This window comes from Protopterus annectens, chromosome 5.part0 (genome assembly GCF_019279795.1).
Source record: "Protopterus annectens isolate FY-2018-M chromosome 5.part0, PAN1.0, whole genome shotgun sequence".
Taxonomy (NCBI): Eukaryota; Metazoa; Chordata; order Ceratodontiformes; family Protopteridae; genus Protopterus; species Protopterus annectens.
Genome location: NC_056735.1, coordinates 1,450,916,241 through 1,450,940,967, shown reverse-complemented (window position 1 = coordinate 1,450,940,967; position 24,727 = coordinate 1,450,916,241). Strand labels below are relative to the sequence as shown.

Sequence of the window (24,727 nt, the reverse complement as noted above, 5' to 3'; positions counted from 1 at the left end):
TCACCCAAGAAGTGGAGGGTGAGACCTGAAAGCCTCCAGGTACATAGACTCATCCTCAGAAGGGTTGATGGGTTTCCAACCACCTCTCTGTTTAAGGATCTCTAGGATGTCCACAAAAGGGACAGCCTCAGAGGATGACTGTGGGGACCCTTCTGAATCATCTAGGTCTGTGTCTGAAGTGACAGACTCCTCAGGGGAGTCTAGATGTTTCCTCTTACATGTCCTCTTCCAAGGGACCTCTTCCGAGGGATACTCTGGAGAGGTTTCAGAAGAGATGGTTACACCCACTGGGGCAGCCTGAGACTTTGGGTCTCTATACCTTGGGGGGGGATGGTAGAGAGGCAGACTCTGGCACTTTTGGGGGAAGAGATCTTGGATCCGAGAGTGGAGCTGACTGGGGTGACAGCACACTCCTCATGACCTTGAAGGCACCACAATCCCATTCTGAGGGAGCCCCTGGCTCCAAAGAACCAGGAGACTGCCCCTGAATCATGGCTGTAGGCTCCGAGGCCGATGTAGGTGCCGAGCTGACCCATGCTGAGGCCCTGAGAGGAAGATTTGGATCAGGCAGCTGTCCGACCTGAACCTCCTTTCCAGACCCGACTGGGGAGCATCGGTCCCTAGACTCCTCACCAGAGGATGGCACCGAGGAAGTCAGAGCGACAATTGGGACCGAAGATCATGGATCAGGTCTCGGTCCCGAGGGTTCCACTACTATTAAATCCAAGCTCTCTGGCTTCGAAGCCGCAACTTGTGTCAGAGGAGGAATTGTTATGGGGGTAGTGATGGTTGTCAGAGCCAACTCCAGTCTGCGAGGGTTCGACAGGATCTTGGCCAGTGCCGGTGTCCATAGTAGTCTCTTAACCACCCACTCCACATCATTGTCAGATAGCCTCCTGGATGACCCAGAGGATGAAGCCAAGGATCTTGTTGACTGCAGTATGGGTGAATGTAGTACTGACAAGATAAGTTCCGCTATAGGGGACTGGCTCTGACTACGACACTCTATCGGTTCTGAAAAAATCAGTGGAGCCAAAGAGACAGATTTCTCGGGCCCGAAATCCTTCAGGTCCTTGGTCGATTCTTTTGCCTGCTTCTTCGCTGGTTCAGATGCTGGTGCTGAGAAAGGAGCTCTTTTTGAAGATTTGTCTTATATTGGTGAATTCTGTTTTCCTTCAATAGCCTCAGAAAAAGGGACTTTGAGAAGACCCATAACAATGATCTTATTTTTTCTCTCTTGCAAAACTCTAGCGCTAAAACCATGACAAATAGCACAAGATTCCTGCAGAAGTTCAGCACCCAAACAGTATACGCAATTGGTGTGTCCATCTGTTAGGGCATTTTCTGGCTACCCCAGTCACACTTTTTGAAGCCAGAAGGCTTTGGTTCTTTACCATCCTTAGACATGACTAACTGTCAGTTTCTAAACTACGACAAAACCAACTTATACTAAAGAACAACTAGGCTTTTTTTTTGTTTTTCTTTTTCTTATAATAAGCATCCAACAGGAGGAACACACACCAAAACTGTAAAAGGGGGACCAGAGGAGAAGTCTATAACTAAAACGACAATCTCCTCTGGTAAGAGGAGAAGTCTCTAACTTAAATGACAACTCCTAAATAAAAGGAATAGGACGAGAAAGGGAAAGGGGAAGCCCTCTGACAACGAGCTGATTGAAGGAGTCCTCTAACTTAAACAAACTCCTTCTGAAATTATAGGAAGAAATTATAACAACAACATTTCCACAAACCCTCTGGTGAAAAGGAGTTTGGGCACGAGACAGGATAGGAGAAAGGCCCAACGAAAAACAATGGCCAGCAACACACAAAGCACAGCAAATCGAGCAAATTCGACAGACAGAGGTAAAATCAACACTAATTATTCTCAAACAGTAGAAAACGATAATTATTGACCAAAAACAGAGAAACTTTTCTACTTAGCCTGGAGCCAAGTAGGAAGCAACCTGATCTAGTTTAGCGGCAAATGAGATCTAGGTAACATTCCCTAGGCATGATGGGATTAGGTATAGCCTCGAGCCAGTGGAATCTCTCGAGCTTTAGTAAAGGCCGAGTCAGAACCGATGCTCAGTTCTGAATCCAACTTGCAAGCATGAAGGTAGGATAGGACAACATAACATGGTTGAGTTACAACATATGTCTCATCACAGAAAAGTTTTGCTTAGATATTTGTGACACTACCTATTTTGCTCTGACTGCATCATTCAGATTTATTGGAACTCCTCACATCTCTTACTCAGACTGAAGCTTCTGATCAGTTTTGTCACCGCTGCGTTCAAGAACAATTTGTTCGCCTACAGTACAGGGACCGAGATGAGTTCACATATTGGCTTGTTACTGGCCTCTTTCCTAGCAGACATATGACTCTGAAGGGAAGGCTTCTTCATAATCTAGGTGTGCATTAGTTAATACCCTTTGCTGACAGAATTATACCCTCTGTAAAAAGCCTGTCAATGTCACATAAATGTTGTGAGAGGACCTTCTGGTTATGCTTGGTAACAGAGAAACTGCAAGTCCATAACTACAATTTTCACGACACCTTACGTAATTAGAATGAAGACTTCTCATTTTAGTAATGATGCGACTATAGTTCCTACTCTTTAATGTACATTTTACATACCTCTTTACCTCTACAGAACTTTCTAGTACTGCTCCTCAGTTTGCTCCTACAACTTTTATCTATAACACAACTGAGAATCTCATTAATTTTATTTTATTTATTTTACATTTGTTAACTGGGAAAAGTCTGACTGGACACAGGTCCATTTTCAGTGGAGGCCCGGAGTGATAAACTCCAAACAACACATACACAGAATAACAGGCAATTACATGGAACATTTGGTTAATGTTATGAGAGCTTTCATTCTATACACACAAGGAGATGATACATACAGTATGGAATACATTAAATTAACCGTTCATACAAAAGTTAAACATTGAGGTATAGAGTATCAAAAGACATCTACTCAAGAGACCTAAAAAGAGGCAGAATTTTGTATCCTAAGTTCTTGTTCAAAATCCCCATCTCTATCAACTAGCCTTGACCACCTCATAGCTTGCCCTCTCAGCACATTATGAAAATGAACTGAGGGTACATACTTGTTCTATGGACATAAGTTGCCCTCTGGCAACTCTTCTGATATCGATTAGTGTGCACAAAACAATCATTGTCCACAGTAATCTTAATATCCAGAAAATCCATTTCCTTCACTGAATGTTTACCAGAAAATTTCAGGAAGGTACAACTTCTACTAAGCTACAACATATGACAAAGCTGTTTAACACCGTTTTATTTATTTTATTCTATTTTTCTTTGTTGTCCAGGTAGGGTTACATAGAACAGGACAGTATCTCAGTAACAGAGTGAATATACACTGGTTCACAAAATCACAGTGAATCACTCACTGTAAAGCATAATGCTACAGCTATTTTGATACACACTTCAGCAATTAAAATCTTTGAGAGTGACATATGGAATGCACATTTATTATTATACTGTAAACCCTCAATACTAAAAGGTACAGTACACTTATGCTTTCAATTACCTAGATATATAAGACCGAGACATACCTATGGAGTTCAATGAACCTAGTTATTTTGACATTAATTCAAATTTACATACTTAAAGTTGGAGGATTTCTCTTATGAGTAGTAAAACTAACGTAGTTACCATTCCATTTGTGTTCTAGGTTAGTTGTTGTGTACGTTGGTTAAATTCGTCTTTAATCCCTTAAATATGTGCAATTGTAAGTATATTTTAGGTATAAAAGGATTTTTCCAATAACAGTTTGTAATCTATAATTTTCTGGAGATTGGATGGAAAATGGTTCCAGTCAGATGTAACTATTTTACTGAAGTTTTTCACTCCTGGGGATAGGCTGAAAGTTGGAAGGGGTAGAGTTAGAGCGTTGTCAGCCTGATTTTGAAGAAAGTAAATGGAGGGTGTGATTTAGAATTTAACTCTGTGGGATGGACAGACATGCTCATGCAAGACTTTAAAGGTTAGGATAAATGGCAGAATGAGCAGTGACAGGTAGTTAGTTGATTTGCCTTTTAGAGGTCAATGAAATGATTTCTGAAATGAATGCAGAGAATGAAAGAAATCTACATATACCATTAAAAGCAGTTTGGATATGGCGCATGTGCTGAACACTGATTAGCATGAGACAAAAGACAGAGCATATTTTATTCTGGATATAAGTACTTTCTTTGCCAAAGTTTTGCTTGGCTTTAGGATTAGATGATTTGATATGGAACAGGCAGCATTAAGTTGCAAAGTAACTCTCGTAAATACATCCGTGGGTGCAGTTTTTGAATGTTAGAGTGGGATCTAAGGTAAAGACAAGGTATTTGTATTGCTGTACAGAATTTATGGACTCATTCCTAGGTGTATATATACAGGGAGAGTTGATCTTGTACAGTTTTTGTTTTGTACCAAAGATCAATGATGTGATTTATGAGCCCTTAGTGTTAAGTATTTTTTTTACAGAATCAGCTTGTTGCAGGTAACCATGTACAGCTGCACAGAAGGGTCATTTCTATGTACAAAAATATCATCTGTATAGAGGGTGATGTAGAAGAGGGTATAGTTGAATTAATGTTATTAATAAATAGTGAAAACTGTATTGGGCCTAGTACAGAACCATGTTGTTCACATCCTGTAAAGTAAAGGTTTTCTTATCAACTGTTCTTTAAAGATTCAGCTGTTTAGGTAGGTTTTGAACTAATTGACAATGTTTATATCAAAGCCTATGTTCACAGGCTTCTTTAGTAGGATTTGATTGTTTAAACTGTAAATTGATGTTAACGTGTTACAATTTAAGAATCCATACTGGGCACTGGATAGAAGACTTTATTAAATTAGATGCTTGAAAGCTCAGATCATACACTAGCTACTTGAATATCTTACTAATTAGACAGACAGCTGATACTGGCCAGTAATCTTGTGGAATGAATGCAGGGGGTGGGTAGGGGTAGCAGTTATGAGAAAATGCTTGAAATGGGTAAATTATACGTGTAGATAAAGAAAAGTTAAAGATCTGAAAGAGTGGCTCAGCTGAAAATCAGACTTCCACATATAAGAATGCAGGTCAGATTCTAGAATGTGTTGGAGAAGTCTTAACCTCCAGCTTTGGCAGTATGTTGTTAAACTGGAGGACAAATACCTTTAACTGTCTGCAGTCTATAGCAAAATATAGCATCATCAACAGAAATATAACTTAACATTTAAATTTTAAGTCAGTCAGAACACTGAAAATAAGAAACAGACTTTCAAATGGGACGTTTAAAATTCCTACAGTCTCTCACTGAGAATTTGATAGTTGGTAATATCAGAACTGAATTCTGTTCATGGCATAGAGCAACAGGCTCAATGCTGTGGGGACATCTGTTCACATTGTTGATGACTTGAGACCAAGCAGCAGCCTGTGTACTACTAGAGGGACAGCCAGGATGGAAATAAAGGAGCAACCATAAGCTATTTAACCTCTCCTAGGGGAAAAGCTAGTTTACTGCACAAAGTACCTGCAATCAGCAGAGAGTACCAGCAACCATCAGAAAGTACCAATGATCATCAGAGAGTACCAGAGAACTTCAGAAAGTACCAGTGATCAGCAGAGAGTACTAGTGACCATCAGAAAGTACCATGAATCATCAGAAAACAACAGCGATCAGCAGAGAGTACCACCGTTCAGTAGAAAGTACAAGTGATCAGCAGTGGTGGTACCATAAACAACATATATCAAAAAATACATCATCAAATGCAAACATTCACCCACACACACTCAAGAGTGATTTATTTAAGGTATAACTACATCAGTTCATATCTTAACAATTATAAGCCATTTTGAAGACTGCAGTGACCAGAGATAATGCCACAAATGACAATAGCTCTTTAACAAGTAGGTTTGAGTACTTTTTTTCAGTTTATTCCGCACTGTGTGAAACAACAGAAGTCTTCTACAAAAGTGTGGCAAATGTATAAAGTTTAGATTTCAGAGCAGCCACTTGAAGTAACATGCAGAACTGCATACCTGTGTTCCATATCTTGACACTTCCTGTTGGGTTGCATTATCTCCTCTTCTTCTTTGCATAATCGATTTTCCAGTGAACTTTCACTGTAGCTGCCATGGCGAGAATGGTTTATTATAGTTGCATCCCTAAGAAAAGATATAATCAACACTATTAGAACTTCTTGGCACACTGTTCCATAAGTCAGATACTGCTTCATATACATTTACACAATATAACATCCGCCTGCCCATTAGGCTGCAGTTGTGTGCTATACTGCAGAACTGTACAACACTACAGCATTCTGAAATGCACACTACAACTACTAATGTACCCAAAAAGTACAGTTGTGTAAATTCTTACCATAACAGTACATGCCCTTCTCTGCACTGTTGCACATTCTTCACAGAAGGGATCTCCTTCCAAGGACAGCCAAACATCTGGCCAGTACACCAAAGCCTTTAGACCTTATATTCACTGTATGTCACATGTATGCCCCCCATGTAGGGCATAAAGGTGAAGTATGGACACAAATACTCAGAACTGAATTGACCCAGGAGAAACAAAATACTCCCAAGGAGAACATAAAACATGTACATCCAGAACAAAAATTACAGAAGGGAAAGGAGGTGAGAGCCCCTTGGCCAGAAGGGTAACAAAGGACAGGGGGAAGATCCATAACAGAGGGGGAAAGGAGGGAGGGACCAAACACTGCAACACTGAAGAGAGGGACATCTACTGTTATGTAAGATTTTACACAACTGTACTATGTCCTTCAATATCACTGCTGCAGACTGAGTACAAGAGCTAAGAAGAAAACTGGGAGGGGGAAGGCACAGAAAAGCCCTGTACAAACGCATGAAGAATAGCCCTAGCAAAATCTGTCCTGGCCCTGGAAAGAAAATCTAATTTGTACTGCTCAGTAAAAGCATGAACAGAGGACCAAGTAGCAGCTTCAAGGATGGTACTGGTTTCCAAACCCTTGAAAAAGGCACCAGCAGAGGCAACGACCCAGGAAGACAAAGAAGGATATTTGCCATGAAAGGAATAACAAAAGAAAATGGATTTAGAGATCCTGGAAGAGATGGTTTTCTTGGAAATAGCTAAACTTGAAGTCCTGGGATGAAAAGAAACAAACAACTGCTCAGATTTGTGAATAACATTTGTTTTATCCAAATAATATCTGAGCTCTCTGTGTAGGTGCAAAGTGTGGAAAACCTTCTCATTGGCAGACTGCAGAGAAGGAAAAAAGAAGGAAGATGAATAGACTGTTTAAGGGACAACTGATTAACCACCATGGGCATAAAAGAGGAATTAGAATGGTGAGACACATGACCTCCAGCTGGGTCACAGTAGACAGCATCTGAGGTAGAGTTGGACATATTGCGGGCTCTGTAACCTCTGCTGGCAGCCTGTCAGGCCTAGGCCTCTTGAGCTTTTTCTTGTGAGGTGGAGGTATGTCCGGTGTGGCAGCATCCATCATCTAGGAGTGGGCCAGAGACTTCAGTTGCTGGGTCTCCAAGAAAATGCTTAGAGAAGGCAGACAGGATCACAAAGTCTTACGCACAAAAGATTGGCAAAAGGGACAGCCTTATAATTGTATTCAGTGTCTAGGCAGAAGAGACACTAAGTATGGAGATCTCTGTAGGGGATTTGCCTACCACACTCACACTTGACCCTCCTAGCTGACATCTAATAAAATACAGCAAAATAATTTGTATTATAAAGGAAGGTCCCCCAACTGAGCATTTATCTTATTCTGAGAAGCTAATGGTACCAATGACCACGTGAAGATTAGACTGATGGGTGCTTGACCTGTGCTCAGGCTGACAGCGAGATAGTCTGAGGATTCATACTCATATGTCTGCTTATATATGCCTATGCTTGCAAGTTGAGGTCATATGTCAGAAACACAAACCAAGAAAGTTTAAGCTTTGCTACCCCAGTTGGACGTCAGGGGTGAAAAGCCATCTGTTTGAAATACTGCAATATTGATTTCAGCCAGGACATCTATGCATTACTACAGTATCTTGAACAGCACACTACCACTATTGTACCCCACAGTGTACACTACAGTACCTATAACTGTACAGTACTACAGTATCATGAACTGCACACTACTACTGTATCCAAAACTGCACGACACTGCAGCATCCTAAACTGCACAATATTGCAGTACCCAGAACTGTACAGTACTATAGTATCCTGAACTGCACATTATTATTGAAACACCCTGAACTGCACAATTTTGCAGTACCTAGAACTATACATTGCTATACTACATTACCCTGAAATACATAGTACTACTGCACTCAAAAATAATTGTAGGACTTGAAATTGTACAGTACTACATTACCCACTTGTCTAACTTGCACAGTACTACATTACCCACAAATGTAAATTACTACAGTATCCAGAACTGCACAGTGCTGCAGAACCCATAACTATCTAGTACTACAATATCCATAACTACATGGTACACAAACAAAAAAAAACTGTTTCCTGCCTTTTCTGTAACTAGTCTAGTCAAGATACAGATTTGGTGTATCCTGGACTGTTTGTAAGCTTCTGAGATCTGGAAGTTCTATCCTCTCCTGCACTTTTATTAGCTTATTAGTCTAGCACTTTACCAGACTTCTTGTAGCAATTATTAAAGCACACAAAAGTGCTACCAGCACTAAACATTCTACAAGGAAACTCCAGTACTTTTTATTAATGCCCACCCCTCCAGGCATGTCTAAAGGTCAGTTCCCTTTGCTTTCTCCTGTTAACCGGGTGAACATGGGCATCTTGAGGAAATATAGCAACTGCCTCATGTATACTGATAACCCTCTCCTCTTACCTCCCAATGCTCAGACTTGTCAGAGATGCACTTATATATCCAAATTGGAAGTCACACAGTCTCCAGCCAAGACCGGAATAGCTGGTCAAGAGGAGAAGGTCAACCCTTGCACCACACCACATGGAACACATAGCCCTCCAGAACACACACCAGCACTGCCTTCGCATAAAAACACAAACCACATACCCTCCTTCATGGAGGCTCTCAATAAAAATCTACCTAAGCAGCAGAGACCTCCAATGCAGAAATGCACTTAACCACCACAACATAACACTAATAACAAGACACGTAAACCACTTAAACAGTGTGCCATTCAACCAAAGCCCCTAAGGTAAAACAGCATGCCCAACACACTAGTCATAGGTGATTCGATAGTGAAGCACACTGATGTCCCACTCACTAGGTTGAATAAGGGGAAAGTAACAGTCAGCTGCCTGTCAGATGCCAGGATCTGCCACATAACCCACGCACTCAGGTCCCTCAACAACAGATACAAATATGACTCTGTCATTGTACATGTGGGTGTGAATGACCTGAGACATACCTCCCTGGACTACATGAAAAGAGACATGAAGGAGCTCTCGGATTATGTAGCCCAGGCGGGTATGACCCTAGCCCTGAGCAGCCTCCTACCATCACCAAGAATGATAACAGAAAATGATTGATTTCAACAATTGGCTAAGTTTCTGGTGTCATTCTAAGGAGATCCAGTATCTGCCTGCCTGGGATGACATGACTGACAGACCTTGATACTTTGCCAGAGATGGCCTGCATCTGTCACCCCTGGGCCTCCTGGTACTGGCCAAGGCTCTTGCCACCCCTATAATGCCTTTTTTAGGCAGTGTTCCAAAGACCAAATTACCACTGTAACAGCTACAAACAAATGCAATCTGAGGGTCATGTTGCTCAACGCTAGAAGTCTTATCTCAAAATGCACTTGCACTCCTTAAAATGGAGAACATCGACATTTGTGCTGTAACAGAGACCTGGTTCAAGGCAGCAGAAAGCACCCCTGCACTACCAGGCTATAACTTATTCCACACCTTTCAGCCCCAGAACTTGGACTGAAGCTCCAAAGGCGGTGGTGTTTCCATATTCATAAACAATGCACACACCTCCAGACTGGTAGCCCAACATAACGCATCAGAGATACTTCAGGTGCAGCTAACATTGGGTAAGACAGCAATTCAGGTTATAGCCTGCTATAGGTCCCCAACCATGTCCCAAAACTCACACTCCATGGTCCTAAGCACCATGGAGAATATCAGGGTCCAACCTAACAATCTCATATTGGGTGACGTCAACTACCCCTCCATTAACTGGGAAAACTACTCATGTACCAATTCACTTGCCCAACATTTCCTGGAATTCATTAATTCCAATGCCCTGGACCAGCTCGTTCTTACCCCCACTAGAGGTAGCAACATCCTTGACCTGGTCATTACTAACATGGGCGACCGTTGCTCTACACCAATAGTCAACTCCTCTCTGGCTACATCCGACCAAAAACTAATCAGCTTGGAAATCAACACCCTCCCCCCCACAAAGGTAACCACCATGAAAAACTTCTCCAAAGCTAACTTTGGGGTCCTAAAAACAGAGGTGGCTAACTTTACGGCACCCATGCAATTGAAGAACAGCTGCATGACCACCCACACAATTTGGTTTTGTGAAGGGTAGATCATGCCTGCTCAACCTGGTCGACTTCTTTGGGTTAGTCACCAGAGCTGTGGATGAAAGCAAGGTGGCTCATACAGCCTACCTTGATCTGGCCAAGGCCTTTGATACCATTCCCCACTCAGGAATCATAGAAAAACTCACTAAGCTAGGCATCAACCCCTATATCACTAGGTGGGTTGCAAATTGGCTTACAGATAGAACCCACAGTGTGAAATTACCTGACTCCAAGTCAGACTGCTGACCCGTCACGAGTGGAGTGCCATAGGGTTCGATCCTTGGTCCTCTCCTGTTTGGTATCTACTTCTCTGAAGTCCAGGCCAATGCAAAGGGACTTTGGCTGACAAAGTTCGCAGACGATTGCAAGTTTGGTGCCATAATTAGCTCCCCAAGTGATGTTGACATCCTACAGAAAGGCCTCACTAAGACCAACGACTGGTGTCAGAACCATGGTCTTAAGCTCAATGCCAAAGAATGTGTCGTCATCCCCTTTGGGAAGAACCCAGTTCCCTTGAATTATCACATCGATGGTAGTCCACTGAACACAGAAGGCATTATAAGAGATCTCGGAACACAGGTTGACAGCAACCTCTCTTTTGACCACCACATTGCCACTATGGTCAGAAAGTCCTTCTATGTGGCACATCTCATTACTAAGGGTTTTGCATCCAGGGAGAAAGAGGTCATTCTCTCCCTCTACTCTTCCCTCATTAGGCCAATCATTGAGTACAATGTCCCATTTGGCATGTACCTCACTAGACACTTGCAACAACTGGAGAGGCCACAAAAGTACCTCACAAAGTGGATCCTAGGCCTTAAACACTTGTCCTATATGGACAGACTAAAAAAACTCCAACTATTCTCTGTCTCATATCGCCTACTTAGAGGCAATCTCTGCTTGACTTACAAAACCATGTCCAACACAGCTCTGTTAGAAATGCTACATCTAAAGAAATCCCAATCCCTCCACACTACATGCTCCAGAGAACTCAACCTCATTACCACAATCAACAAAACAAGCTGGAGGGACAGATTCATAACCCAGAGGCTGCCCATGCTATGGAATAGACTTCCCATACATGTCAAGCGGAGCACCTCACTGGCCCTCTTGAAGAGAAATCTTGATGAGTGGATGGGAAACAGAAAATTCACCCCAGGGATCACTCCAGTGACTCTACTTTACAGAGGCAGTGGGAACTAAGGTCGGGTGGCACAATGCTAGGGTAATCCTATGGGCTAGGCTTGTAAAGGCTCCAGGGCCATTAGTCTAGTACACACCTATGAACCTATTAAAATACTTAGAGCTGTGCAGCACTATAGCACCCAGTACTGAAAAGTACTGCAGTACCCAGAACTGTACAATACTTGCACTGTCAGCACATTATATCTCTAATGAATCTCTTGTATGACTAAAATGAGGCTGTACTCTCTAGGCAACCATAACCTGAATACACTAGGTATACTAGTCAAAGTACTTTGTCCCTTCCTGATGATTAATGAATTAAACAATAGAGTTGTTGTAAGAACAATGCTAAATTAAAATTTTGTGTATATTTTTCTGCTTTCTAAATATAACTATATAAGACCAGAATCCCATCAGTTCACTCTTGAGCACTCTGACTAGAAGCAGCACCACTCCCCTCAACCCAGCAAGTCCGAAAGCATTGTTAATGCAAAACTGTAATATACTCTCTGATGTTGGCGTCTAAGGTTATCTTTCAGATTATAAAACCCACCAAAATATTTATATGGCTAAACTTGACTCTGCAGTTGTACTTGATCAATGTCTTCACACACAGGAACACACAGGAAGTACTTTTTTTTACATACAAGTTTTATGTAGGTGTAACTGCTCTATTACACCTACTGAATACTGTATTAAGCTTAAGAATACAAAATTCATAAGGAGGCTTAAACTTCCATTATTCAAAGATATACATAGTTTTTGTGTGTTTGTTTTAAGTTAATAGGTTATGGGGATGTATTTTTTGTTTTGTTTGATGGTTTTCATTAAACTAGAAAGTCTTGTAAAATGTGACATAGGTTCAACTAGAGATGACAAGAAACAACTGTACAAGATATCAACCTGCCAAGAATTAGTGAGTGCATGTAACACAAAAGCTGGAAATAGACATTTAAAAAACTGTCATATATAATAAGTGTGAATAACAACTTCTTATCATAACGGCTACGCTAAACATACTATTTTGGAATGTGAATGGCCTCACAAGTATAGACAAAAAGGTAAGAGTACTGAATTATATTAAGAAATGCTACAAAGACATGCATCTGGAGCATTTTTCCCCAGGCCTCCGATGAAAATTGGCTTAATTCCAAGTCGAACTTTCCTGGTTAACAAATGTTAAATAAACGTTGTTTGTTTTTTCGGCTTTTCCCGGTTAGGGGTCGCCACAGTGGAACTCCGGTCCACTAATGACTGGCAGTAGATTTTTTTATGGTGCCGAGTTGCCAGCCCGACGCACAACCTTCAGCGAAGGCACGCCCATTCACGCATGTCTTTCGGAGGCCACTTGACCACGGAGAGGACATGCAGACTCCACACAGAAGGCACTCCAGCCGTGAATTGAACAGGAGAACCTCTTGCTGTGAGGCAACAATGTTACCGCTGTACCACCGCGGCTTATGCACAGTGCAAATTATAATGCTACAGGAGACACATTTGGAAAGAAATGAGCATGCAAGTTTGATAAGGAAAGAAATGAAGGATGGATATTCACAGAATTTCAGGGAAAAAAGAAAAGGAGAGCTCCAACAGTGAAAGAGGAGGAAAAAGATAATAAAGGTAAACTTGTGGTATAAAGGATTACTAGCAAGGGAGGAGGATTATGCTGACATGTATTTACATTCCACCTAAAACTGCTACTGTGGACCTTAAGAACATTTTGGGAGAAATAATCACCTTTCAACAAGGTATATTACTTACAGGTGAGGACTGGAACTTGAATATGATCTGGGGGAACCTAGAAGGGAAAATATAACAAAACAGGGTAGCGTTCTTAAGGAATTTAGGACATTATGTTGAATGGAAGATGTGAATTCAGTAGTAGGAACTCAGACAGAATTTACATATTATTCCCGAAGGTATAATAACCGGGCTAGACTAGGCAGAAATTATATTTCACAGTAACATGTGCTTTAATTGCAAGCTTTGACACACATCCAGTAACTATTTCAGATCATGAGCCAAAAACAATTGAGATAAAAATGCAAGGCAATGAATTTAGAAAGAGACACTGGTGCTTCCCTACCTACCTGTTATAAAGAGAGGAATTTACGGAATGGATAGTGGTAATGAAGCAAGAGTTATTAGGGAAGATCAGAAGGTAAAACTGGTGAGTGAGATAAAATGAAAGTGGAGTTTAAAAAAAAGGGTAGAAACAAAAGAAAAAGAGGTACGGTTAAAAAGTAATACAAATTATTCAGAGGCGCTTACAAAGGTTAAAGTATTGCAGAATAAAGGAACTCTCACAGAACAAGAATAGGTAAAACTGCAGAGTGCTAAACAGAAAATAAGGAGTATTTGGATAATATGCATGAACTTAGAAAGGCTGCTGTTAAGCAACTGTTTTTAATAATAACTCAAAGAAGAAAAACGTTTAGCACAATGATTTGGGTAACAGAAAGTAGAAAGGGTTGTTGCCAAACTTAGGGAGCTTATAAGAAGTGGTTGGGAGGGTGGCCTAATGGTTAAGGTGTTTGCCTTACAAACACAAGGTGCAGGGTTTGAGTCTCACAAGGGATAATTGGCTAGGCTTAAAATGGCTCGCAAGGGCAGTTAGCTTAGTACTAATCTATGAACCTATGAACCTAAGAAAAAAATTCTAGAAATCCTGTGGTGTTATTAGAGACATTTCCAAAATTTTATGAAAATTTGTATAAAGCAGGGAAATTTGGAAATTCAGAAAAAGCACAAATGGAAACATTTATGGAAGACTTAAGTATGCCAAGGTTAGAGGTAGATGAGGCTCAACAATTAGCAGTTAAGATAGGAGGGATGACATGAAAACAGTGACATACAAACAATCTGTAGGAAAGTCTCCAGGAATTGATGGTACTCCTATGGAAGTTTGGAAGCTAGGAGGCAAGAAAGTGCAAACATTTAACAACATTAATAAAAGAATGATGATCCAAAGGAAAGCAGAATGTAAGAAATTATTGTTGTTGTTGGTGGGTGTTGATGCAAGGAAAGCATTTGATAGAGTAAGTTGGGATTTTATGAGTAGGGCAATGGAAGTATATGCATTTTTTGATACAATGATCAGGTTAATTATGAGGATATATGAGGGAAAGGAGGCAAAAATTAAAGTGCGAGGATTCCTTTCTGATAAATTTTGTCTGAGCAGAGGAACCAGGGGTGTCCTCTTTTCTGTTTGTTATTTGTCTTATAATTATAGCCACAGTCAAAGAAAATAAGTGACTTAGAAATTCAAGGATATAATTGCTATGGTAATCAAGAAAAGTTGACTTTATTTGCAGTTGATATTATTCTGTACCTGATAAAACCAGAAAATGACATCTCAGTGTCGCGAAACATTCTGAGACAGTTTTAAATCATTAAAATGAATGAAGATATAATAGAGACTATAGCTGTGAACTATATATACACACACATGAATTGGCTCAGCAATACATGGGACATGATAAAATGACGTATTTAGGGGTATAGGTTAAAAAGGATTCTGCTGATGCCACTTCTTTCAGTTCAATGCCACTGTCATACCTTCTTCAACAGTAATACTTGCTTTTACAAGTTTTCTCTTATACAATCCATGCATTTCTTGGCAGCAAGTTTTCGTTTCCTCTTGCCTTCCTCCTTCTGTCAATCTTTTTCACCAGATTGTCTTCTGCTTCTCTGTACATGTTCCAGAACCACGATTATATATTCTCTTTCACTCTCTCTGCAATTGGAGCTACTTTGGCTTTTGCTCTGCCGCACAGTGTGGATCCCACCACCTATTTCAGGTACTTCATCTCCATCATTTCTAGCTTCCTCAGCTGCTTTACCAGGTTTCTGAACCACATAGAAGTTCTTGTCACACTACTGGTTTGTACACCACACTTTTCAGTGTGTGTGTGTGTGTGTGTGTGTGTGTGTGTGTGTGTGTGTGTGTGTGTGTGTGTGTGTGTGTGTGTGGTGTGTGTATATGTATCTATATATATATATATATATATATATATATATATATATATATATATATATATATATATATATATATATATATACATATATATATATATATATGTATATACATATATATATAATACATATATAAATATCTATATATATATATATATATATATATATATATATATATATATATATATATATATATATATATATATATATACATATACATATATATATACACACACACACACACACACACACACACACACACACACACACACACACACACACACAACATATATACTGTCTAGTGCATATATTTCATATACACACTTGTACAAGACATTACGTTAGTACTTTGTGCAGAGTGAGCAAAGGTACATTAATATTGTGCTTGTGTGAATGTCATCCCTGTGGTTTGTGCAAGCAAAATGATTAGAGGGAGAACTTATAGGCAGTAGCACTCAGGATGGCAAAGGTACAGCATTCAACCTTTGTTAGATAAGGTGGTGTGCCGATATGCTTCCCTCTGAATGACAAGACTCTGCTGAGAAGAATTTAGGAGTCCACTTAGGATACTCTCCCAGGCCTTATTGGTGCAGGCTTGGTCTATTTATATGGCATGCATGAGTTCTATCAGGTGAAGTTGCCTTCTGCCCACCTGATATTTTGGCACTCTTCAGTAGAACTCTGTATATATATATATATATATATATATATATATATATATATATATATATATATATATATATATATATATATATATATATATATATATATATATATATATATATTTACTTGTGAAGGAGGTTATGGGTGAATCAGAATGAAAAAATGCAAAATCTGTGGCATGCCTCAATTTTCTGTTGTGTTTCCCAAATTTCTGCAGCTGTCCAGTGATATACACCTCCATATATCACTGAAACAATCATTCAAGGTTTCCAGGCATTCTCCTTCTGAAGTCAGAGGGTTGCAGGTGCCTCCTTGCTTGTCAAGAATGCAAGGGTAGTGATTTTCCTGACTTGTAATCCAAATTTGGTCTCATACAATTCTAACAATTGCTGAAGCTGCTGTTGACACCAAAATATCTGATACAAGAAGAATCAGCACCATTTAGCTGGTGGCTGCAAAAGTTTTGCTCTATCACTATGGTGGGTTCACCTCTACCACTATGGTGGCTGCCCACTCACATCTAGGTAGGATGAAGGAGGGGCTGATCTCCTCCTTCTGATCTTTAGGAGGACTAGGAATGATTATGTACTGGGGGTTGTACATCCCCTGTGCCTACAATATCATTACGACATAGGTCCTGCCTAGGAATATAACAGGTCACCAGCATATTCAGGGATACTATACTCTTAACAACACACAGCAGAACATGTCAGAAATGTGCCATTAATGATCTGCAATCTGACATATTGACATCTAATAAATTCTCAGTCAAGGTGAGCCGGAGTGTGTTGTTATCTCTGCCAGTCAGTGTCTACAGCAAGAAGGGGTGATGGTGAGGAGGGGGATAGAATGGACTTTCATTTCTGATCATTTTGACTTTATTTCTGTCTTACATGTCTATACAGTGCACTCTGTGAAGGAAGTGACTGGATGACGTCTACAGACACATCACATGGACTTTGTATAACCTGGCCGGGCATTTTCACAGATATAAAGTAAATAAACAAGTAGAAAAATGCATAACATAATAAAACACTAATGCCTATAGTTACACTTTATTAAAACAGCACCACTATTATTATCAGTTTCACTGATATCCCAGCTTCATGTTTATTTATTTATTTTTTGCATGACAGCTGTTATGGCAAACTGTTACCACAAGGGAGTGCTGATGTGGTGCTGCTTTTATGGATATTTTCCCAGTTATATCTTAAATGTCCTCCCCCTAAAGCAGTCCAAGGATTTTCCCTTATAACATTAGTAATTTTTGCAATTACTGTCCCTTTCCAAAAGTTAACCATAGCCATTGATGAGTAATTTACACTTCTTGTTTGGGAAGGTGGGCATACAAATAACATATTATTCCCTGAGTAATGCAAGGCACATCTTCTGTATGGCTTTCACATTCAGAACTGGGATCCACATTGCTTTAGAAACAAAAGAGAATCCATGCATATTCCAGGCTGCCGTAAGTAGCAGCAAACCCTTCTTTCTGCTCTCTATGATCGTACGTATATGCAAGCAGGCACTATGTAACCATTAAGAAAAGTTGGCACTGACAGTGAAGGGCTCTTGAAGAATTCCTGTTTTGGGAAATGGTATTCAGAGAATCAGAACCTCCACAACGAATCCTCAGTGAGGTGGAGTGGTCCCAAAACAAATTAATCTATTCAGCCATATTTTTACCAGTTGTTTGATGCCCCTTTGTGTGCTCTTACGGTTATCAGTTCTTAAACAGTATTAATATCGAGCAACAGGCTGATGAGACAGAAAAAAAACCCCATGCCACTCTGTGATAGTTAAATAATTAAATTACAAAGGTGATATAACTCATTCAAAATAAAACACATAAATATGCATTCTGGTACCATAAATAACCAAATTTTATAATAAAAACAAGAATACTATGCTTCATTTAAAACTATATAAGAAAATACACCATCAAAAATATACACATCCACATAAGGCAGTTCTTAAATTCAGGTAAAAACACCCAGGCAGCAAATTACACTAAAAGTCTTACTTTCGAACTTTGGCATACAAAGAGCTAAACACGACTGAAAGAAGGTCTGCTTTCATTCACATCTTTCAAAAGCACAATGGAGTTTCTTTAAAACTTTTTTTTTATTTAATAACAATAAAAAAACAGTGCTTCAGCTGTAAGCCTTAAAGGTTTCTAAAATCAAAGCAAAATACACCCTACATAAACTGAAATACAATAATATGTAGTCAATCAGAGCATGACATTTTACAGGGAGGAAACTCTTCATCTATTTAAAAATATATAAGCTGAACTGAAGACATTCTATGAAAAGAAAAACGAATATGTTATTAAAGCATCACAATACACTTACAATAAATATTTTATTACATTCAGTTCAGTATTTAACCCCTATGAAGGAATATCTCTTAAGAAATACACCTATTTAACAAAGCAAGCATTTTCTTTTAGTTCAATATTCCTTCTCTGAAAATAAACGCATGAAACTCCATTCCTATTATGATGCTCTCTTATCTTCATTCTTCCCAAAGTACTGTTTAGATATTCCACACTATAACCTCTGACCATATATTATTTGTAACGCTCATAGCCTCTTGATAAAACTCACTACCCTCTGCACAAATGCTTCAGGCTCTTAAAATTTCTCCAAATGGTAGGGAAGCAATTAGGTGTACTGATGGGTCTTTGAAGTAACTAAAAAGTTGTTTCTTGTGGTTGGTTCTGTGACAAATTTTCCATTCTTTACAAACCAAACTAAATCCAAATATTCAGTAGATACTTTGTACATATTGTAAATAAATTAGATTCCAAATCTGTTTACACTCAGACACAAAAAATGTTCAGATTGATTAATTAACCCCTTAATTATCAAAAACAAATCATTAAAAAAGTGACTATAGAAAACAATATTATTCCTGAAATAACCATCCAAATACACACATTCCTGTTGTAATGTGCCCATGAAAAATTATCATAACTGGGAACAAATCTGGACCCCATTGCTCCTTCATTTATTTTACATATGCTGTTGCATTTAAAAAAAGTATGCTATGCTTTGATTTCAGAAACTCTGAACTCAAAACAGCCAAAGTGCTAATTTCTTTTTACTGTTGCCAAAATAAGTTAAAAAAAGTTAATCAGACTTCTACAGTGGATTTTGAAAGCTTTTTAGATTTTTTTTGTGGTCTACATTCACATCTAAATATGGTGGCAGAAGACACACTTCAATGCTTCTGGTTGATGAAATGAGTCATTTTGCAGCCATTTCTCAAGAAACCTTATCCTTCTGGGAAGGGATTCTGGGTGAATGTATTAGATATGTTTTGTGTTAACAATTTAGTCACAGCTGGGCATCAGTGGTCCTGGGACAAATGTCAAAAAACAGTAAATATGTTAACTTAAAGTGGAGAAAACAGTCCTAACATATTGTACTGACACAATTAGTATAAGGAACAGACAAAAACAATGAGTCAAATAACTTTCATCTAAAGAATGACACACCAATGGCTACAAATGCTTGAAAGTTACAGAGTATTCTGACAAAAGTAATATTAGAGGCAAATACAGGGTGAAGTCAGACAGTGACCAGGTATACTACAAATTAAATACTAGAAAAACAGAGTAGCTGAAAGCTTAGGAGGTGGAGGCACAGAAGATAAAGGTGTCCATACGGTTACAATTCCAGGTCCAGCTAAAGACAAAGTGATTAAGGAAGACATACCAAAAACAGAAAGCATAATGAAAGGTTATTCCATTATTTACAGGCTAAACATGAAAAGTATGTTTTCTCCAAATTGACTTTGAATGGAAGGATACGAAGTCTGAAACTCAAATGTCTGTAAATATTTAGTGACTTCAGTTCCATGCCAGAAAAATCACAAATTTTATGAGGAATAAACTAAAAACATGAGCCAAAATCTTGACAGTCTGCAACATTTTGGACAGTTGAGAGGCATAGCTGGGAGCAGGGACATCCCCAAGTAAGGAAGAAATATTCTGAATTCAGTCTTGTAACCTGCTGATATTCTCTTTTTCACTCAGACGACTGAATTTCCAAACCAGACATCTTTGTCATGGGACAGTGTCTTACCTACAATGTGTGTGTGTGTGTGGGGGGGGGGTATGGGAGGGGAATTGTACAGTCAATACAGTGTCTTTCCTTCCTGTCTAGGAGGGGGGTCTGTTCTCCTTTCTCTACACTGTTGAGACCATTCTTCCTCTCCACTTCTTGCTTCTTTTCATTGGCTCTTCTGTACTTGAATTGCTTTTTCCCAGATTGGCAACAAAATAATGACCTTTCTCTCACAAGCAATTTCTGATGTATTTTGGAAATGGTGGATAGAAAAGAGCAGTTTTGTGGACTACATGGTTTTCCTCTTGTCTTCCAATCTCTTAGATATTTCTTGGTATGGCAGGCCAAAAAGCAAGTGCCTAGCTAAGGGTGCATTTAATACCTTCCCTCTGACAAAATGGTTTGAATTCTAAGCCAGTCAAGCCTTGTTATGAAACAGCCTGTGTTTTTTTGCATGGCCACATGCATCTCTAGCATCACAGCACTTAATTGCATGGTTCTTTACTTTTATAGCAGTCTGTTTAAGCTTACAAAGCCTACCTCTATGACTTGTATTTGACAGTTCCTTGGTCACATCCTCAGTTGGCCTGAGAATGCCCCTCTGAAACTGAATTATAGAGATCTGGAAGTATATGAACCAACTTGATTCTGGTCTGGAAGTATATGAACTGACTTGATTCTCAGGGTAGAGTAAGTGTACATTGTCTTTCTAAAATAATCTTTCACCTCATTTTCCCCATCACTGAAGATGGTAATGTATAAATATCCTTACTGCATCCACAGACATCACTCTAGGATCTGCCACTGGATTCTGTGTACAAAAATGTTTATATATTTTTTTGCTCCTTACAGAAGTAGTCAGTTTTCCAGGGTAAGCAGCTGTAAATGTGAGTCTACTGGTAAGCACTTTCAAAAGCATCTTGAAAGGCCTGGATAACTGGGAGTTTGGCAAAGGACCCGGGTTCTTCCATGCCATGGAGACATCTGACAGCTCTGGAGGTCAGTTTGGAGGGAAGGACATCCATTGGCATCTGATTTCCTGTAAAATCAAGTGTAACTCTGCAGTGTTCTTTACAATGAACAGCTTCTTTTTTGGTGTTTTTATGTTTCAGATCACAAAATAAAAAGTGATAAATGCCCCAGGCTTACCTTTCAGAACAACACAAGCTTCACTGCTTGCAATATAAAGATCTTACAGTACAAAGCATGCATTTTAATCATAGTGACATAAACAAGCAAATACCAAATATATATCCAATTCCTATGGAATCTTTGCTGTAAAGTATTATTACAGGTTTGGGTTTGCTCAGATTAAACTTATCACTGCTACAAGGTTATGTGCTGGCACTGTTTATGGCTTTCTAGTACTCTGTTGTGCTTCTGTGCTGTCTTATTTGTGTATTTACTGCTTCCTAATGTGTGCTGCTTATAGCTAGGATACACCAATTTGTATTTACTGGTAGTTGGCACTGAACCAAGGCAGCCTCCATTTCATGGCTCTGCTGCAGGTGTGAAACAGTGAGTTAGTGAACCAGTGAGGTCATGTCTGGGATTTGATGTGGCTCAGTAATGCAAGAAATGAAAGGGTTTCTGCAAAACAGTCCCATCTATCTCTTTAACCACCAACTGCAACAGTGCTAATAAAATGACTCAAATGCAGAGCCTTGGTTAGCTGCCAATTACTTTGCTAAGTATATTAAATGAAGTTTCACATGGCATTTGGGATGCTTGTTTTAAATTTACTTAGTAACTAAACATATTTGTGTCAACACTACCAGACGATTCATCAACAGTCTTGTCTTACCTCTTTAACATTATTCTCCTAATTCATTACAGCTAGAATGTGCACAACACGTATTGGAGGCAAACTCATATAACTTTAGCCTCAGAAAAGGTGGTGACATTGAGACCTCCAGAATAACAGCAGCACTATGTTTTTAATATATAAGCACCTTTGTGACACCTTTTGCTGCAGGAGACAGTTACATCCAGCTATGCTTTGTGTATTTTGCTTGGATTTGTAAATTTCAGTTGTCTAGGCAAGGTGCTATAACAGTAGATTTTCGAGTATGGTCATGGCTGCAATCATAACGTCTGGGAAATCCGCTGCAAGCTGAGGTCTAATGTCTGACCAGACATTTAAAGCTGAGTACCCTTCTCCGTTGGCCAGGCTGATGAAGTCTTACTTCAGACATCTACTCTGACTTGGTATAAGTAGGATGTCTGTCAGTAACATGTTTAGTTCTTTCCTGCTATGTTCACTGAGGTACAGTGCACCATTTGTCCCAGAGAATGCCTTTTGATATTTTGACTTGTAGTAAAAAGGTTAGTTAGACATCTGTAAGATGTCAGTGTTATTATTACTTAGTATTACAGGAAAAACTTAACATGAATTCTATTTTCTGGTTCAGAAGATCACATATTTTGGTAAATTTATATATGGTGTACAGTACAGCTGTTCTATCAATTACAGGACATTTCCTCCAAATTAGATGCACTACGACTATATGGGGCATACTGGTCTCAGGGTGAATGAAGGTGGAAATGTCACCATATTGGCTAGTAAATGAAGTACAGGGGAAGAACAAGGAGCGAGATGATCTAGTGTGCATAGTCTCCTGCAATATTGCTGGACTGCCTCTAAAATTAAGAGACACAGTGGATGAAACGTATAAAGATCCACAATATTAAGTCCATCAAGAGACTTGGTTAATAAATTCTGACACCTTAATTATCAAGTACTTGCATTTCCAGTCATTTTAGAATACCTCTCAGTTCTCCAGATTTATGCAGGATATCCACATTTTTGCCTCTTATTTTTGGTCTGTTTCCCATAAAATTGTGGTTTTCTGGCAAATCACTGAGTATTGAAGTCATTAAATAATGAAATATATTTGAGTTTCAGACTTCATATCCTTCAGAAAATGAATGCTAACACAAATCTTGTTATTCTGTCAGCTTTCTAAGTTTATAAGAGTAATTTAAAATCTGTCCCTATTTTTGGGCATTTGTCTCCCCATTATTTTAGGCTTTCTCCAGATTTATTTGCACTAAAAGGTTGAGAGATATGCATTAAAATAGGAACATTTGGGTAACCTAGTGGTGAGCTAATTACACTGATAAGTTCAAGGATTCAGAATTAATCAGTAAAAATTGCCTTTTCCAAGTACTGGATGATCATGAGGCTAAAGAGGAAGATAGTCTATCAGTTTATATTTAATATTTATATGCCCACAGTGGACTTTACCATGAGTACAAGTTTTTTTTTCTGACTATGAAGAATTCCTACTGAATAAAAGGAATGGAAACAAATCACAGGACATCATAGATAATAGAACTATTTGATGTTTATTGAATATAGTGACTTTACATTGTGTATGCATAAAGAACGTGTCAGACTTGATAGGGAAATAATGGATTCACAAATATGTATTCTTAAACACTATCACTTACAGACTATATTATCATCAACTGAGCTGAGGGAAGACAAATTCAAACTAGAAGTGGCTGATCACTTTCCTCTGTCTCTCAAAATTAGTATTCATACATTCTCCAGTCAGGAAGTCAGAAATGGAATCAATTTCCAGAATAAACTAGGAAAGTTAAATATGAATGAGAGATAGTTTTGTGGTGTATTGAGTGAACAAAATATGGAGGCACAGACAACTGAATATAAGTGCACTGGAGGTCGATAAACAATTTGGTTTAAAGAAGGAAATAACAGGGGAACAAACTGACACCTGGTTTGATGATCAGTGTCAGAAAATAAAGTGCATATACAGAGAGGTGGTTAAAATGAAGAGATTTAGTCAGCAATTCAGTTATGAGGAATGACAGGAAATTATATAGGTTGTTGATGCAGGAGGTTAAAAAGGTATGCCCATATGCACAGAAGTATTGAGAATGTATATTAAACTGCACCCTAAACTCATACTTGTATCATTAATCATCCCCACCCCCATTTTACTCACATTGCCCTTCCCTTAAAGTCATATAATCTTTCAAAACTACATTATCACAATAGACTCTTAATATTCCCTTCACACACTAACACAAAAAGATTTGTTTTGTACTGTAGCATCCAATTACTGCAACACCTAAACACACGATCAAACTTATGCTGTGTCAGTCTTTTTCAGTAACCTTGTTACCATCTGTATTCTCAAACAGCAACTATACCAGACCACACAATGGTCATTAATCTCTATTACTACATTACCTCTCTCTCTTACACCTAACATCCAACCACTCTCACCTTCATTCCAACCACCTCTTACCTAACATATCC

General features: G+C 39.0%; 1 protein-coding gene across 2 annotated transcripts in view; it reads right to left on the bottom strand.

The window, feature by feature from the left end:
* Positions 1 to 24,727, bottom strand: part of AMOTL1 (angiomotin like 1) — a 703,914-nt gene that overhangs the window by 60,117 nt on the left and 619,070 nt on the right. For both annotated transcript variants that reach the window (XM_044071263.1, XM_044071264.1), the window contains exon 10: positions 6,050 to 6,175. In XM_044071263.1, the coding sequence (XP_043927198.1) occupies positions 6,050 to 6,175 (126 nt within the window). The remainder of the gene's footprint in view (positions 1 to 6,049; positions 6,176 to 24,727) is intronic.